General features: G+C 46.2%; 1 protein-coding gene across 2 annotated transcripts in view; it reads left to right on the top strand.

The window, feature by feature from the left end:
• The first annotated feature begins 569 nt into the window (after positions 1-569).
• LOC141131716 (transmembrane protein 53-like) overlaps positions 570-14,767 on the top strand; it is a 141,803-nt gene continuing 127,605 nt past the window's right edge. Inside the window, exon 1 of one of the 2 annotated variants that reach the window (XM_073619303.1) lies at positions 570-843. In XM_073619303.1, coding sequence (XP_073475404.1) covers positions 706-843 — 138 coding nt within the window. In that variant the 5' untranslated portion in view covers positions 570-705. Of the gene's footprint in view, positions 844-1,030; positions 1,127-14,767 lie in introns of those variants that run through there. The other variant, XM_073619306.1, reaches the window with a different exon arrangement.

The following is a 14,767-nucleotide window of genomic DNA, read 5'->3' as shown; positions in this document are numbered from 1 at the left end:
CCCCTGTCATGTTTATTAGGGGGGGGCTGCACTCTATAATGAGGACCTCAGTACATCTTATAATGGGGGACCCCCTGTCATGTTGATTAGGGGGGCTGCACTCTATAATGAGGACCTCAGTACATCTTATAATGGGGGACCCCCTGTCATGTTGATTAGGGGGGCTGCACTCTATAATGAGGACCTCAGTACATCTTATAATGGGGGACCCCCTGTCATGTTGATTAGGGGGGCTGCACTCTATAATGAGGACCTCAGTACATCTTATAATGGGGGACCCCCGTATTAAATGGGGATGGAGGTTTCATACACCTTGTAATGAGGGACACACTTTGTGACCTGAGAATTCAGACTTATTGTGCGTTTATAATTGGGGATCCCCTTTCTACCTGAGTGGGGGCTCTGTGTGCCTTATAATGAGGGGTCCACGTTGTGCCCTGAAGATGAGCATATACACCTCAACTGTATACATGGGCAGGGCAAAGGGGGTGGAGCCAAGGTGGGCAGGAAAATGAGGTTTTGCCTAGGGTGTCAAAAATCCTTGCACCAGCCCTGGACATAGGAATCCTCGTTATATACTCTTCCATATACAAGGACTTCTGCTTCAGCTCAACAGGAAGTAGTTCACCGTCCTCAAGCTGTACACGGTTTCTGCTTTTGGAGTATCCGACTCAGTTCCCTCAACTCTATCCAAGCTCTCCAAAAATGAATACAAAAACACCCCTAGAATGGTTACTGAGGAAAAGTGTGGCTGAGATCGTGTGCCTGGCTGTGGGGCAAACTACTGGAAAAAAGAACTTTGGTAAATTTCCAGCGGCTCCTACAGGATTAAGCGATACACGTGTAAGTGTATTTTAATCTCTTAAATCGGTTGTATGGTTTTATATTATGTGGCTGTGATCTTTCTGGGAGTCTTTTTCACGCCTTGCTCATAAGGAATGCTGAATTACTGCCAGGGAGATGTGTCATCCATAGGAACCTGACAAATGACATGAGCCGATTTGAACCTGTCTGCTATGTTATTTAGGTCATATCTAGAAGGTGAGAACATTTTCACAGTGTGGAGCACATGTTCTGTGCTCTGTAATTTGCTAAGGATCTGAACATCTGCACCATTTCCATGGAGGTGGGTTGCACACTTTTACGGTACAGTAAAGATTTTGATTGTTTAGACACTTTAACCACTTCAGCTCCGGAAGGATTTACCCCCTTAATGACCAGGCAACTCTTTGCGATACGGCACTGCGTTACTTTAACTGAAAATTTTGCGGGCGTGCGATGCTGTACCAAAATAAAACGGATGTCCCCCCCCCAAAAAATAGAGCTTTCTTTTGGTGGTATTTGATCACCTCTGTGGTTTTTATTTTCTGCGCTATAAACAAAAAAAGACCGAAAATTTAAAAAAAAATTCTAACTTTCTGCTATAAAACATACCCAATAAAAAAATCTAATTCTTCATCAATTTAGGACAATATGTATTCTGCTACAGATTTTTATTTAAAAAAAAATCGCAATAAGCGTATATTGATTGGTTTGCGCAAAAGTTATAGCGGCTACACACTAGATTTAGGGACTTTTTAGGGGGACTGCGACAGTGCGGCAGACAAATTGGACATTAAGTGACACTTTTTGGGGACCAGTGCTAAAAAAACAAAATGCACTGATGCTGTTTAAATGACACTGGCAGGGAGGGGGTTAACACCAGGGGTGATCAAGGGGTTAAATGTGGTCCCTCAGTGTGCTAACTGTGTGGGGGATGAACTCGCTGCAGGAACAGAGAGATCCGTGTTCCTGATTAGCAGGAAGCACAGATCTCTCTGTTCCTGTCTGACAGAAGCTTGCTTTGTTTACATCAGCAGACCGTCGTTTGTCGTTCCCTGGAGCAATCGCAGAAGGCCGGCGGGCTTGCTAATTGGCTCCCGCTGTGTCCAATTGCAGCGAGAGCGGTTCCCCAGTGTCACGTTAGCCCCAGACCAGGTACGCTTTTTCACGCAGCCAGGTCACCCTGCTGCATTATGTGTGTGGTGGGCGGTCCAGAACTTGCTAAGGACGCTTCTTATGATAAAGAGGAACTCTGGTTATTTCTCAAAAAATCAAAAGTCAGCAACTGCAAATACTGTAGCTCCTGACTTTTAATATACAGGTACCTACCAGCCCAAGGATCCAGCGCCGTCATCACCTGGGCCGGTTCTTCACTGGTCTTCGGGTCCCTGGCACCACCATCTTGCTTGTGGGAAACCAGCTGTGACTTCTTGCTGTGGCTTCCCACTGCGGAGGGGGAAGTGGGTACCGGTCAGCAATAGGTACCCGCTCTCAGAAGAAAAACAAACAATAGTGTAGCTGTGCAGAGGAGGATGTGCAAAACTGTCTTTTTCAGATGAAATTCTGCTTTAGGCCCCTTTCACACAGGGCTGTCCATTTTTACTACTCTGCTTGCTCAGCAGGGATCGCTCCGTTGACCCCCACTGAGCCGGAGGATGACAAGTCCGTCTCTGCACTCTGTACAGGGATGGACCTGTCAGAGAATCGGATCTCCCCTATGGGGGGATCGGATGATTACGGACCGCCTGTCCGCTTTCATTCGATCCACCAGACGGATGGAAAATAGGACATCCATCCGTCTGGTTTTTGCGGATTGGATGTCAGCGGACATGTCGCCACTGACATCCGATGCTCCATAGAGCTGTATGGAGTGACTGTTCAGATCCGCCTGAAAAAACTCACAGGCGAATCTGAACGGTCTGCATGTGTGAAAGGGGCCTTAATGTTCATTATTATTTGAGGTCATTTGCTTTGGATTTAGATTACACATTTTATATGGTGAATGTACCGAGTTGTGATATATTACACTTTGAATAGGTGGGGTTTGTTATGTCACCACTGAGTTAAGGCTGGTACACATGGGCCAAATATCGCCCGGTATCACCTGGTTCAGCAGAAACTGGCCGACATTTGGCCCGTGTGTACAGCAGTCTGAGAGTAGCTGCTCAATCAATCAACTTGGGTACAACCATCCTGCCAGATTTTACAAGCGATTATTGCTAGAGACTGTTATAGCTCATAGCAATAATCACTATAACTCACTGTTCTCTAAATGAGGACAACTTCCCCGCTCCCTGCTGGGAGAATACAATGGCTCAGAAAAAGGGATTCCCCTTTAACAGTGTCTGTCAATGATGCAACCCATGATTGCAAGAAAGGAATTCGCTGTCAGGTCACCTGAGTCCAGGTGACAGGTGCACACCGCTGGTGTCAGGAGCGCACCACTAAGCTGTGGACCCTTCGGCTGAGTGCTGCGAATGGAGCTCTAGGTGATATGGGAAAGCAGCTCCACCTGAGCACTGACACAAATTGAACGGGGAGACAGAGCTTAACCACTTACAGACCAGAAGATTTGGCTGCTTAACCACTTGACATCCGCGCTATGGCCTAATAACGGCCACAGCGCGGACCTGAATTCCCGGGAGGCCATCATAAGACGGCCTCCCCTGTGCATGCGCCCCGCAGGACGCGCGCCGAGCGCGCTGTGATCACCGAGTCACTGAGACTCAGCTGATCACCAATCCGAGTAAGGGGCCGTTCCCGGCCCCTTACCATGTGATCAGCTGTCAGCCAATGACAGCTGATCACATGATGTAAACAAAAGATCAGTAATCTTTTTTTTCTCCAAAAAAAGCCGATCACCGGCTCAGATGTGAGGGCCAAAGATCCCGAAGTGGAAGAGGAACATCTGCCTCATCTGTGCCACCTAGCAGTGCCACCTAGAAGTGCCCGCAGTGCCACCTATCAATGCCCACAAGTGCCAGCTATCAATGCCCACCAGTAGTGCCAATCAGTGCCACCTAGCTGTGCTGCCTGTAACTGATCAGTGCCCATCACTGCTGCCTATCAGTGCCGCCTCATCAGCATACATCAATGAAGGAGAAAAATTACCTGTTTTAATTTTTTTATTACAAAATAAAAAATAATTTTTTTTTTTTTTTAATTCAGTCTTTTTACATTTTTTTTAACAAAAAATAAAAACTGCAGAGGTGATCAAATACCACCAAAAGAAAGCTCTATTTGTGGGGAAAAAATGATTTAAAAAATGATAAAAATTTCATGTGGGTACAGTGTTGTATGACCGCGCAATTGTCAAAGTTTCGTCAGTGCTGAAAGCTGAAAATTAGTCTGGATAGGAGGGGGGTTTAAGTGCCCAGTAAGCAAGTGGTTAATGACCAGGCCATTTTTTTTGCAATACAGCGCTGCGTTGCTTTAACTGACAATTGTGCGACGCTGTACCCAGACAAAATTGACGTCCTTTGTTTCCCACAAATAGAGCTTTCTTCTGGTGGTATTTGATCACCTCTGCGGTTTTTATTTTTTGTGCTAGAAAAAAGAGCGACAATTTTGAAAAAAAAAACAATATTTTTTACTTTTTGCTATAATAAATATCCCCAAAAATGTTTTTAAAAAACAAATTTCTTCCTCAGTTTCGGTCGATCTATATTCTTCTACATATTTTTGGTAAAAAAAAAATTTGCAATAAGCGTATATTGACTGGCTTGCGCAAAATTCATAGCGTCTACAAACTATGGGAAAGAGTGATGGCATTTTTATTATTATTTTTTTTGCTAGTAATGGTGGTGATCTGCGATTTTTAGCGGTTCTACGACATTGCAGCGGACAGATCAGACACCTTTTGACACATTTTGGGGACCATTGACATTTATACAGCGATCAGTATTATAAAAATGCACCGATTACTGTGTAAATGTCACTGGCAGGGAAGGGGTTAACACTAGGTGCAATCAAGGGGTTAAATGTGTGTTCCCTAGGTGTGTTCTAACGGTGAGGGGATTGGACTGACTAGAGGAAGAGACATATCATTTTTCCTTAGTAGTCTTAGTAGAAACAAATGATATGTCTCTTCTTTCCTGACAGAACAGGAATTTGTGTGTTTACACACACAAATCCCTGTTCCTGCTCTCGTGCATGCGATTGTGCCCACCAGCCAGCTTCATGCCTGTGCAGCGTGCGCCTGCTATCGCCCTTAAAAGGTATAGACGTACCCATACTGCGATTCACGGGAACGAACCATGAACCGGCAAGTGGTTAAGATTCCCCAGGGCGCGGAGTTTAATGCTGCGTACACAGGATCGGATTTTCCGACAACAAATGTTCGATGGGAGCTCGTTGTCGGATATTCCGACCATGTGTAGGCTCCATTGGACATTTTTCGTCAGAATTTCCGCAAAACAAAATTTGAGATCTGGATCTCAAATTTTCCGACAAAAAAATCCATTCTGGTAAATTCCAATTGTGTGTACACAATTCCGACGCGCAAAGTTCCACACATGCTCGGAATCAAGCAGAAGAGCCGTACTGGCTATTGAACTTCATTTTTCTCAGCTCGTCGTACGTGTTGTACATCACCCCGTTCCTGACGTTCGGGATTTCCGACAACATTTGTGTGACCGTGTGTATGCAAGACAAGTTTGAGCCAACATCCGTCAGAAAAAAAAACAGGATTTTGTTGTCGGAATGTCCGATCGTGTGTACGCGGCATTAGAGTCAGCAGGTTTTCACCAGAGCCTCTGATGTTGAGGATGGCCTTCGCTGCAACTGACTCCAGGTCGCGGACCCCAGGGTCTCCCAGCTTATGGCAGGCTTTGGTGGATGGAGAGGAAGCAGCAGTGTACGGCAACAAGGAATCGTCAGAAGGACAAGCCAAGGGTCGGGGTAACAAGCAGACAGGGATAGTCAGGAGAACACGCCAAGGGTCAGGGCTACAAGCAGACAGGGATAGTCAGGAGAACACGCCAAGGGTCAGGGCTACAAGCAGACAGGGATAGTCAGGAGAACACGCCAAGGGTCAGGGCTACAAGCAGACAGGGATAGTCAGGAGAACACGCCAAGGGTCAGGGCTACAAGCAGACAGGGATAGTCAGGAGAACACGCCAAGGGTCAGGGCTACAAGCAGACAGGGATAGTCAGGAGAACACGCCAAGGGTCAGGGCTACAAGCAGACAGGGATAGTCAGGAAACAAGACAAAGTCGGCACATGGGAACAAATGTAAAGCACATGGCAAGAAACACACTATTGCTCAGGCAAGGCAGACTTGGAGTGCATGGTGTTAAATAGTGTTTCCTGTTAGAGGCTAGGGTGGAGCCACGCTGAGAGAAGATTACTTAACCACTTCAGCCCTGGAAGGTTTTTTTACTCCCTTCCTGACCAGAGCACTTTTTACAATTTTTCACTGCGCTGCTTTAACTGGTAATTGCGCAGTCATGCAATGCTGTACCCAAACAAAATTTGCATCCTTTTTTTCCCCGCGAACAGAGCTTTCTTTTGGTGGTATTTGATCACCTCTGCGGTTTTATTTTTTGCGATATAAAGGAAAAAAGACCGGAAATTTTGAAAAAAAATATTTTCTATTTTTTGCTATAAAAAAAAAATACAATAAACTCAATTTTAGTCCAAACATTTAGGCCAAAAAGCATTCAGCCACATGTCTCGGCTAAAAAAAAAAAAAAAATCAATAAGCGTATATTTATTGGTTTACGCAAAAGTTAAAGCATCTACAAACTAGGGTACATTTTCTTCTGGAATTTACGCAGCTTTTAGTTTATGACAGCCTATCTCATTTCTTGAGGTGCTAAAATGACAGGGCAGTAAAAACCCCTCCCAAATGACCCCATTTTGGAAAGTAGATACCCCAAAACTATTTGCTGAGAGGCATGTTGAGTACCGTATTTATCGGCGTATAACACGCACTTTTTTCCCCTTAAAATCAGGGGAAAATCGTGGGTGCGTTTTATACGCCGATCCCCGCTATTTTGTGATCTATTGGAGCGATCGCCGCCGACATTCACATAGCGTGTAGTTTTAAATATGGCGCCGCGGAGTTCGGAGGGACTCGGCGGCGCTGAATGGGCGCCGCCGAGAACGCAGTGACTGGGCGGAGCCGAGATACACATAGCCGAGGGTTCTCGGCGCCGTTCACAGTCACGCCCAGTCCCGCCATTGGACCTGTGTTATGTCCATCATAGGGACTGGGCGTGACTGTGATCGGCGCCGAGAAGAGCCGAGGACCCTCGGCTATGTGTGTCTCGGCTCTGCCCAGTCACTGTGTTCTCGGCGGCGCTCCTCCGAACTCCGCGGCGCCATATTTAAAACTACACACTAAACTTGTGTATGTCGGCGGTGATCATGTAATCTACACTTGGGGCAAGGCTGCACTGACCACTCGGGCAAGACTGCACTGGGGCAAGGCTGCACTGACAAGGCTGCACTGGACACTGGGGCAAGGCTGCACTGACAAGGCTGCACTGGACACTGGGGCAAGGCTGCACTGACAAGGCTGCAGATGGACACGATAATGCTGCATTGATGGGCATTTAAATGTAAGTTTTTTTTCCTTAAACTTCCCTCCTAAAAGTTTTTTTCCTTAAAATTCACTCCTAAACTTGGGGTGCGTGTTATACGCCGATAAATACGGTATTTTGCAGATCACGCTTTTTGTCACGAAGTTTTGAAAATTGAAAAAAAAAAAAAATCCTTTGCTTTCTTCATTTTCCAAAACAAATGAGAGCTTTAAAATACTCACCATGCTTCTTGGCAAATAGCTTGGGGTGTCTACTTTCCAAAATGGGGTCATTTGGGGGGGGTGGTGGTTGTGCTTTGGGGGGTTTTGGTTCTGGACATTTCATGACCTCCGAAACTGTGACAGGTAGTGAGGAGTGAAATCAAATATTTACACCCTTAAAAATTCTGCAGGCGGTGATTAGTTTTTGGGGGCCTGTACGCAGCTAGACTGCAAAAAAAGTCTCACACATGTGGTATCCCCGTACTCAGGAGAAGCAGCAGATTGTATTTTGGGGTGTAATTTCATATATGTCCATGGCATGTTTGAGAAATATATCATTTAGTGACAACTTTGTAATTTTCCAGAAACTTGTGGCAAAATATAAAATATTCCATGGACTCAACATGCCTATCAGAAAATAGCTTGGGGTGTCTACTTTCCAAAAAGGGGTCATGGGGGGGGGGGGGGTTGTGACCTGTACTGGTATTTTTTTTTTTATTATTTATTTTTATTTATATCCATATACAAACACACCAGTAAAGTGCAACATGCAAATAAATACAATATACATTTTCCCTCCCTTCAAGAACAAACACTCCCTCCCCCCCTCCCATTCCTCTTCTTTCCATCTGTCCCCGTCCATCACTAGTTTGCCCAGTTCTCCTATTTTTTTTTTTTTTTGACAGAAAAGTTTTTATTTATCAAACATAGTACAGTTAAAATACAGTGGTACACATTCCAAAATAGGGACCAAGGAGAGGAAGGGGGAGAAGCAGGTATCAAGGATGTTGTAGTTCAATTAAACCGACACCTCTCCAAGCTCACAGCCTCCCTCGGTATTATCTCTAATTAGGATTCAGTCTCCTCTTCACCCATCTCCCCCAGATCTTATTTAACTTTTTGGGACATTTACGGCTCATGTACGTTAATTTGTATAGGGGTAGTACTTTATCAATCATTGACCTCCATTGGGGGACCGTCGGTGGGTCTGCTAGTTTCCATTGGCACAGGATTGTTTTCCTGGCATAGAAGGCTGAATAGAATACAAACAGTTGTTTGTGCTTATTAGGCGTGATGGTGTCACATATTCCCAGAAGAAGGATTCTGGGATCGACATCCACCTGTAGCCCTCCTGTCTCATTAATCTCGGTCACCACTCCTCTCCAGAAGTCTTGTAGTAAGGGGCAAGTCCAGACTACGTGTATGAAGGTTCCCAGCTCATTCAGACATTTGGGACAGCGGTCAGACTGTGTCGGGTAGATTCTGGCCAGCTTTTGAGGGGTATAGTAAACCTTATGTAGAAACTTGAGCTGAATATATCTGTCTCTGGCAGATATCATTAATGGTATATACTGTTGGACCCCTTCATCCTAGTCCTCTTACTCCAGGTTTGGAATGTCACTCTGCCAGCACTGGAAAAGTTGTGTATTTTGGTTCGTGTCATGTGAGGAGATTCTAAGATAAAGGGATGAGAGGATTTGTTCTGCATGTCGGGACATTAAGTAGGACTCTATCATGTGGGAAGCAACGGTTGGGATCTGTGGAAATTGTGACTGGATAGCGTGTTGCAGCTGCAGGAAACCAAAAAACATCCAGGAGGGTAGCTGAAACATGGTTTTGAGAGTATCATATGGTAGTAGTTTGCCATTCGGTATCACATGCTGGATCTTAGTGATTCCAAATCTGGCCCATACACTGGGGTCAGGGATCATCTGTAGGTGCGGAAATCGTGGATTCTCCCAGAGTGCTGCATGTGGGGGAGATTGTCAGTGAGGAGATATGAATCTGGACACCTGTTCCCATACCCTAACCGTGGTTTTCATGGGCATGGTCATATTGGCATGAGCCCTCTGTCCCCGAGTACAAGGTTACTCAGTGCAGCATAGGATCCCAATATGGCCGCCTCTAGACTGACCGCCGGATTTGATTCTGTCTGTGCAAACCACCAGCGCACAGTCACTAAGACTGCCGCCCAGTAATATTGATGGAAACGGGGCAGGGAGAGGCCTCCCATCACTAGCGGTAGTTGCAGTTTAGATTTGGCTATTCTCAGGGTACAGCCTGCCCAAATAAAATTGCTAACTATCCGGTCCAGCTTAACAAAAAAGGCACTAGGGATGTGGACCCAGGGAAAGGGGCAACGACTTCCATACTTGACATTTAAGTGTTAATTGTTGTAGTATCAGATATACATTGTCTTCTAGATATGAAGAGGGGTTGACCTGTATTTCTATTCCTAAGTATCGGAATTGGGTAACCCAGGACAGTTGAGACCTAGTCTGTGGGGGGGGGGGGGGGCAGGAGTAGATGGGATAGAGAGAAGAGCTGGGATTTGGACCAGGTGATCTTGATGCCCGAGAATACCCCAAAGCAGTCTATCAGGGTCAGAGCCACGTCGAGGGATTCCAGGGCATCAGGCAGGTACAATAGGGCATCATCTGCATATAGGGATATCTTTTCTCGTACGGACTCCATCGCCATGGCAAACAGGCCCGGGGACAATGAGCAACACTGCCTGGTGCCGTGGCTGAGAGGGAAGGGTGATGAGAGGATCCAGTTGGTTCGAACTCTGGCCGTAGGGGACCTATATATCAGTTGTACCCAAGATATAAAGTTTGGGCCAAAGCCAAACTTGTTCAGAACTCGCCATAGGAAGGACCACTCAACTGAGTCGAAGGCCTTTTCTGCGTCAAGGGACGCCGCCACCCCAGGGGGTGCCGTCCCTTGAGTGATCAATGTTAGTGTATAGTCGTTGGAGATTGATGTCTGTGCCCTTACCAGGCATGAAGCCAGATTGGTCCTCATGGACCAGGGATAGTATCACCGAATTTAGACGGTTAGCTAATATCTTCGTAAAGATTTTCGCATCTACATTTAGTAGTGAAATCGGGCGGTAAGACCCACAAAGTTCTGGGTTTTTACCCGACTTTTACAACGACAATGATCGCCTCTGACATAGATTGCGGTATTTGGTCTTCCTCTAACACAGTGAGGAGTAGGGAATAGAAATGGGTGGCTATAGCATCTGCATGCTCTTTGTAAAATTCCGCCAGGAGACCATCTGGGCCCGGTGTCTTTGCCGTCTGCACTTCTTTTAAGGTAAAAGGGGCATCCAGTCTAGTGCTGGTGTCAGGTGTGAGCTCCGGAAAGTCTACCATGTCCAGGAATGATATTAAGCTGTTGGTGTCATATGTCGCTTTGGAGGAGTATAATCTAGTATAGAAGGTCTGGAACTGGGCATTAATCAACTTTGGATCTGAGAGCAAGGAATCATCATCTATATCCCTAATAACAGCAATATGGGCTGTCAGTGGGCATTCTCTAGCAAGCCAGGCCAGCAATCTACCCGTACGCTCCCCTTGCTCAAAAATTCTCTGGGATTGGGATAGAAGAATTTTCTGGGAGCATGTGACTCGAAGGACCGCAATTTCCCTGTAGAGCACCCGTAGGTGACCATAGATCTCACGGTCTCCGGTATTTATGTATTGTGTCTCGAGGCTCTGTGCTCGGGCCTCTGCTTCGTGAAGAGTTAGGGATGACTCTTTCCGTGCCCCACTAATCACTAGCTTATATTGGCCACGAATGTGGGCCTTAAAAGCATCCCAGACGACTACAGTGTAGCCATGCCCCCGTTTCGTGGCCAAAAATCAGCCACCTCCGCTAGTATTTTGGGGGAGACTTGGTCATCGGAGATCCAGAAGCGCGACAGCCTCCACATAGGGGGGCCTGCCTCCAGACCAATATGCAGCTGCAGGCAGACTGGAGCATGGTCTGATATACCTCGGGGTAGGATGGAAGCAGCCAGGGTACGGGGTAGCAATCGGTCACTTAAGTATATAAGGTCGATGCGGGAAAACGTTGCATAGGTGGCTGAGTGACATGTGAACTGTCACTCCCGTGAGTGCTTCTATCTCTACACGTTGTGCAGCCCATATGTCTCGGCCCATCTAGAGAGGGGAGAGTCCAGTGACGGATCAGGGGACAATTTATCCACATGTGGGGCAGGGGGCATATTAAAATCTCCAGCCAATAGGATTTGTGCCGCCGGATATTGCGCCATTATCTGTGCCAACTTTAGCAACAGTGACATACTAGCTGGAGGGGGTATATAGATCCCTATGATAAGTAATTCACATTTAACACACATTGCATGGATTACAACTTACTGCCCCTCAGCATCCAGGTGGAGACTCAATAGTTCGAATTATAAGGACTTGTGGATGAGAACACTAACCCCTCTGGCGTAGGAGGAGTATACTGAATGGTAGGATGGGCCTATCCAGGGTTTTTTAAGAGCCAAAACCCTGCTACCCATCAAATGGGTTTCTTGGAGTATGCGGCTGATAATTATGAAACCACTCCCATTAGACCCACTTAGCCTCGGAGGCACAGACAAATACAGAGGGATTTCTTGAGAATAACAAAACTGTGCCAACTGCCAAGTCAGCCCTACCTTCTGCCTTCTGGAACTGAGAAGTATTTGATCCGTGTGCTTTAGGAGGCTGTAGAGGAGAGAGGTGCTACATAAAAATGGTGCGCGATCATCCTCAACATGTTTCGCGTCTACTGACCCCTTCTTCAGGAGGAATACAGCATATAATCTATGAATAAGGTGGAGAATTATCTGATACACACGGTTGGATTTTGAATACTCGTTTGAAACCCTGTCCATATGGTCTAAAAGCGTCTTAGCCTGACACGAGAGTGCAGGCATTGAAATTCGTGAGTGCGTTTCTTTAGGGGAGTGGATTCACTGACACGATGGTGTGGTCGATGGAATAGGAAGATTTCACATTGATTTTGGATTCACTTGAACACTTTATGGACTATTTTTTGTGTTAATTATTTTTTGAAAATACCACTATTTTTTGAAAATATATTTTATATCATCATTATTATTTGTATTTTATTTAAATTATTTCACTTGTCACCGGGTGGAATCATTATTTACTTATTCACATGTTTATTCAGTGATTTCTAATTATATGTCACCTTGGGGTGAACAAACACTTGTTTCAGCACGTTTTTAGCGCCATAGGAGAGAGCGCCTACGATCAAATAGGTTACCGAATGTAAAGTACCATCATCCCAAAAATCTACTACAAAGGGAGGCGGGGAGTAGGGAAAGCCGCAGTTCGCTGCTTTTGTCGGCAGATATCCCAACCCCCCACACACAGGAAAAAACACAGGGGACTATTTCGGTACTGAAAGTAGTTGGGTATTAGTACAAAAAGGTGGAGAGAAGGTGATAAGATAAAAACTATATTTTTAATAGAAAGCCATTTTAAAAAAAGATATATATATCTAAATATTACAATAACATATACAGTTGTAATACAGGACAAGGCAATATATACAACCATATGAATTGCATCCAGTAATAGCAGAGATTGCAAAAGTGACTTGGATTCTCGACCGGTTTCGCGGTATTCACTGCTTCCTCAGGAGAGTAAAGTCTATAATGTAGCATAGAGAACAAATAATAAATATACAAAAATTCACAGATACATAAGGTTTTTGTAGTGGTTGCAGCGAGGTCATTTAATAATACATTAAACAATAGTGTACAAGTTGAATATAGAAAGGACAGGCTCACCCGTTCAGGTATTCTCTGTAGGTATGTGGGGCCCCATACAGTTCCCCCTGCGACGAACACAGGGGATAACAGAACAGCCTCTGGTGGATAAAATATTTAAGTAATTGATTTATGTATGGGTCACTAAACCACAAGACAAAGCAAAGCGTGGTAGAGTATAGGGGTACCCGTAAAGTAGCTCTAGGTTTGAAACCCAGTGTGTAGGGGAAAGAAACTGGAATTGAGTGGTTGGAAAAGGATTGGAGAGGGGGGAAGGAAAAGGAGGAGGGAGGAGAAGGAAGAAGGAAAGGGGAAGGGGGGGGGGGAGAGGAGGGGGAAAGGGGGAGGAGGGAAAGAGGAAAAGGGGGAAAGAGGGAGGGAGGGGGGAGTGGGGGTGGGAAAGGAGGGGGGGGGAAGGGGGAAAGGAATGAGCCAGGGAATAAGGGAGGGAGTGGGATAGGAAAGGAGAGGAGGGGGAAGGGGGAGGAAGAAAGCAGGGGGGGAGGAGAGAGGGGGGGGAGAGGGGGAAGGGAGAGGGGGGGGAGAGGGGGAAGGGAGGGGGAGGGAGAAAAGGGGAAAAAGGGTAGTGAGGATTAAGTAGTAAGCAGGACCTATAACTTAGATCCAGGTGAAAAATAGGTGAGACTTGAAGAGGAAGAAAGAAAATGCACACGGGTAATAAGAGCCATCACTTACCCCTACAGCATTGATCAACGAGGGGGGGTGGAATGAAGTAAAAGAGGAGCATACAGTGATAGGGATCGTGGTATAAACTGGTTTAAACGATCCAAGCGCTCATGGGCTAGTGATGAAAGCTCCCCAGGGCTGGAGCCAATGATATGCGCAAGAGGAATAATCACCGCAGTAGCTGTAATAGAGTAAGATAAATTCAAAATTCCGCAGTAATAGAGAGGGAGGGGGGGGAAAAGATTACCCACAAAGCAGAGGGGGGCAAGAGCGGTAGCTCACTAAAGTAAAGAGTACCAAAACATAGGTAATAAGAATAGGTAGCAAGTACCAAGAGGTGTCAGGATAACAGATTATATGTAGTCCCCAATAAGGAAGAGATATTAAAATACCAGCAGAGGAACAAGCATAGACGCTGCAGGCAGCCACTGTGTGTGGAGGCAATTATAACCAAGCCCAGCATGAATGGGAGGAGAAGCAAGAGGGAGAGGCCGACCACCGGGGAAGGAGTAGAAGGAAGGAAAGGTGGGGAAAGGGGAAGGAAAAGAGAGGGAGGTAAGACTTGCCCCAAGTGCTGCTCCTCGTTTAGCGCGACGTCAGAGGGCTGTAGGCTTATACAGCGGCCGTGTCCGGCCGCTATAAAAGCACCCCAACCCGGAAGTCAGGGACGGCATAGCGAGGGCGGTCCCTGACGTCACCGGGTCTGCTCGCCCGCACTGCGCAGGTGCACTGTGAGTGCTACTGCGCAAGCGCGCGCTCCTGTCAAGGGGAATCTAGTTCCCAAACAAGGAGACGCAAGCAGTCAAAAGGCTGCCAGGGCGAGCATGTGTCCGTCGCATAGGAGAAGGATCGGGGCAGAACCCACCAACAGAGTCTGATAACGGGGGATGGGAGCCTGACCTTGAACAGCAACAAAGTAAAACAGCATAATACAGCA

This window comes from Aquarana catesbeiana, linkage group LG03 (genome assembly GCF_042186555.1).
Source record: "Aquarana catesbeiana isolate 2022-GZ linkage group LG03, ASM4218655v1, whole genome shotgun sequence".
Classification (NCBI taxonomy): Eukaryota; Metazoa; Chordata; class Amphibia; order Anura; family Ranidae; genus Aquarana; species Aquarana catesbeiana.
The sequence above is the reverse complement of the archived record's forward strand: the minus strand, read 5'-3'. Positions and strand labels throughout refer to the sequence as shown.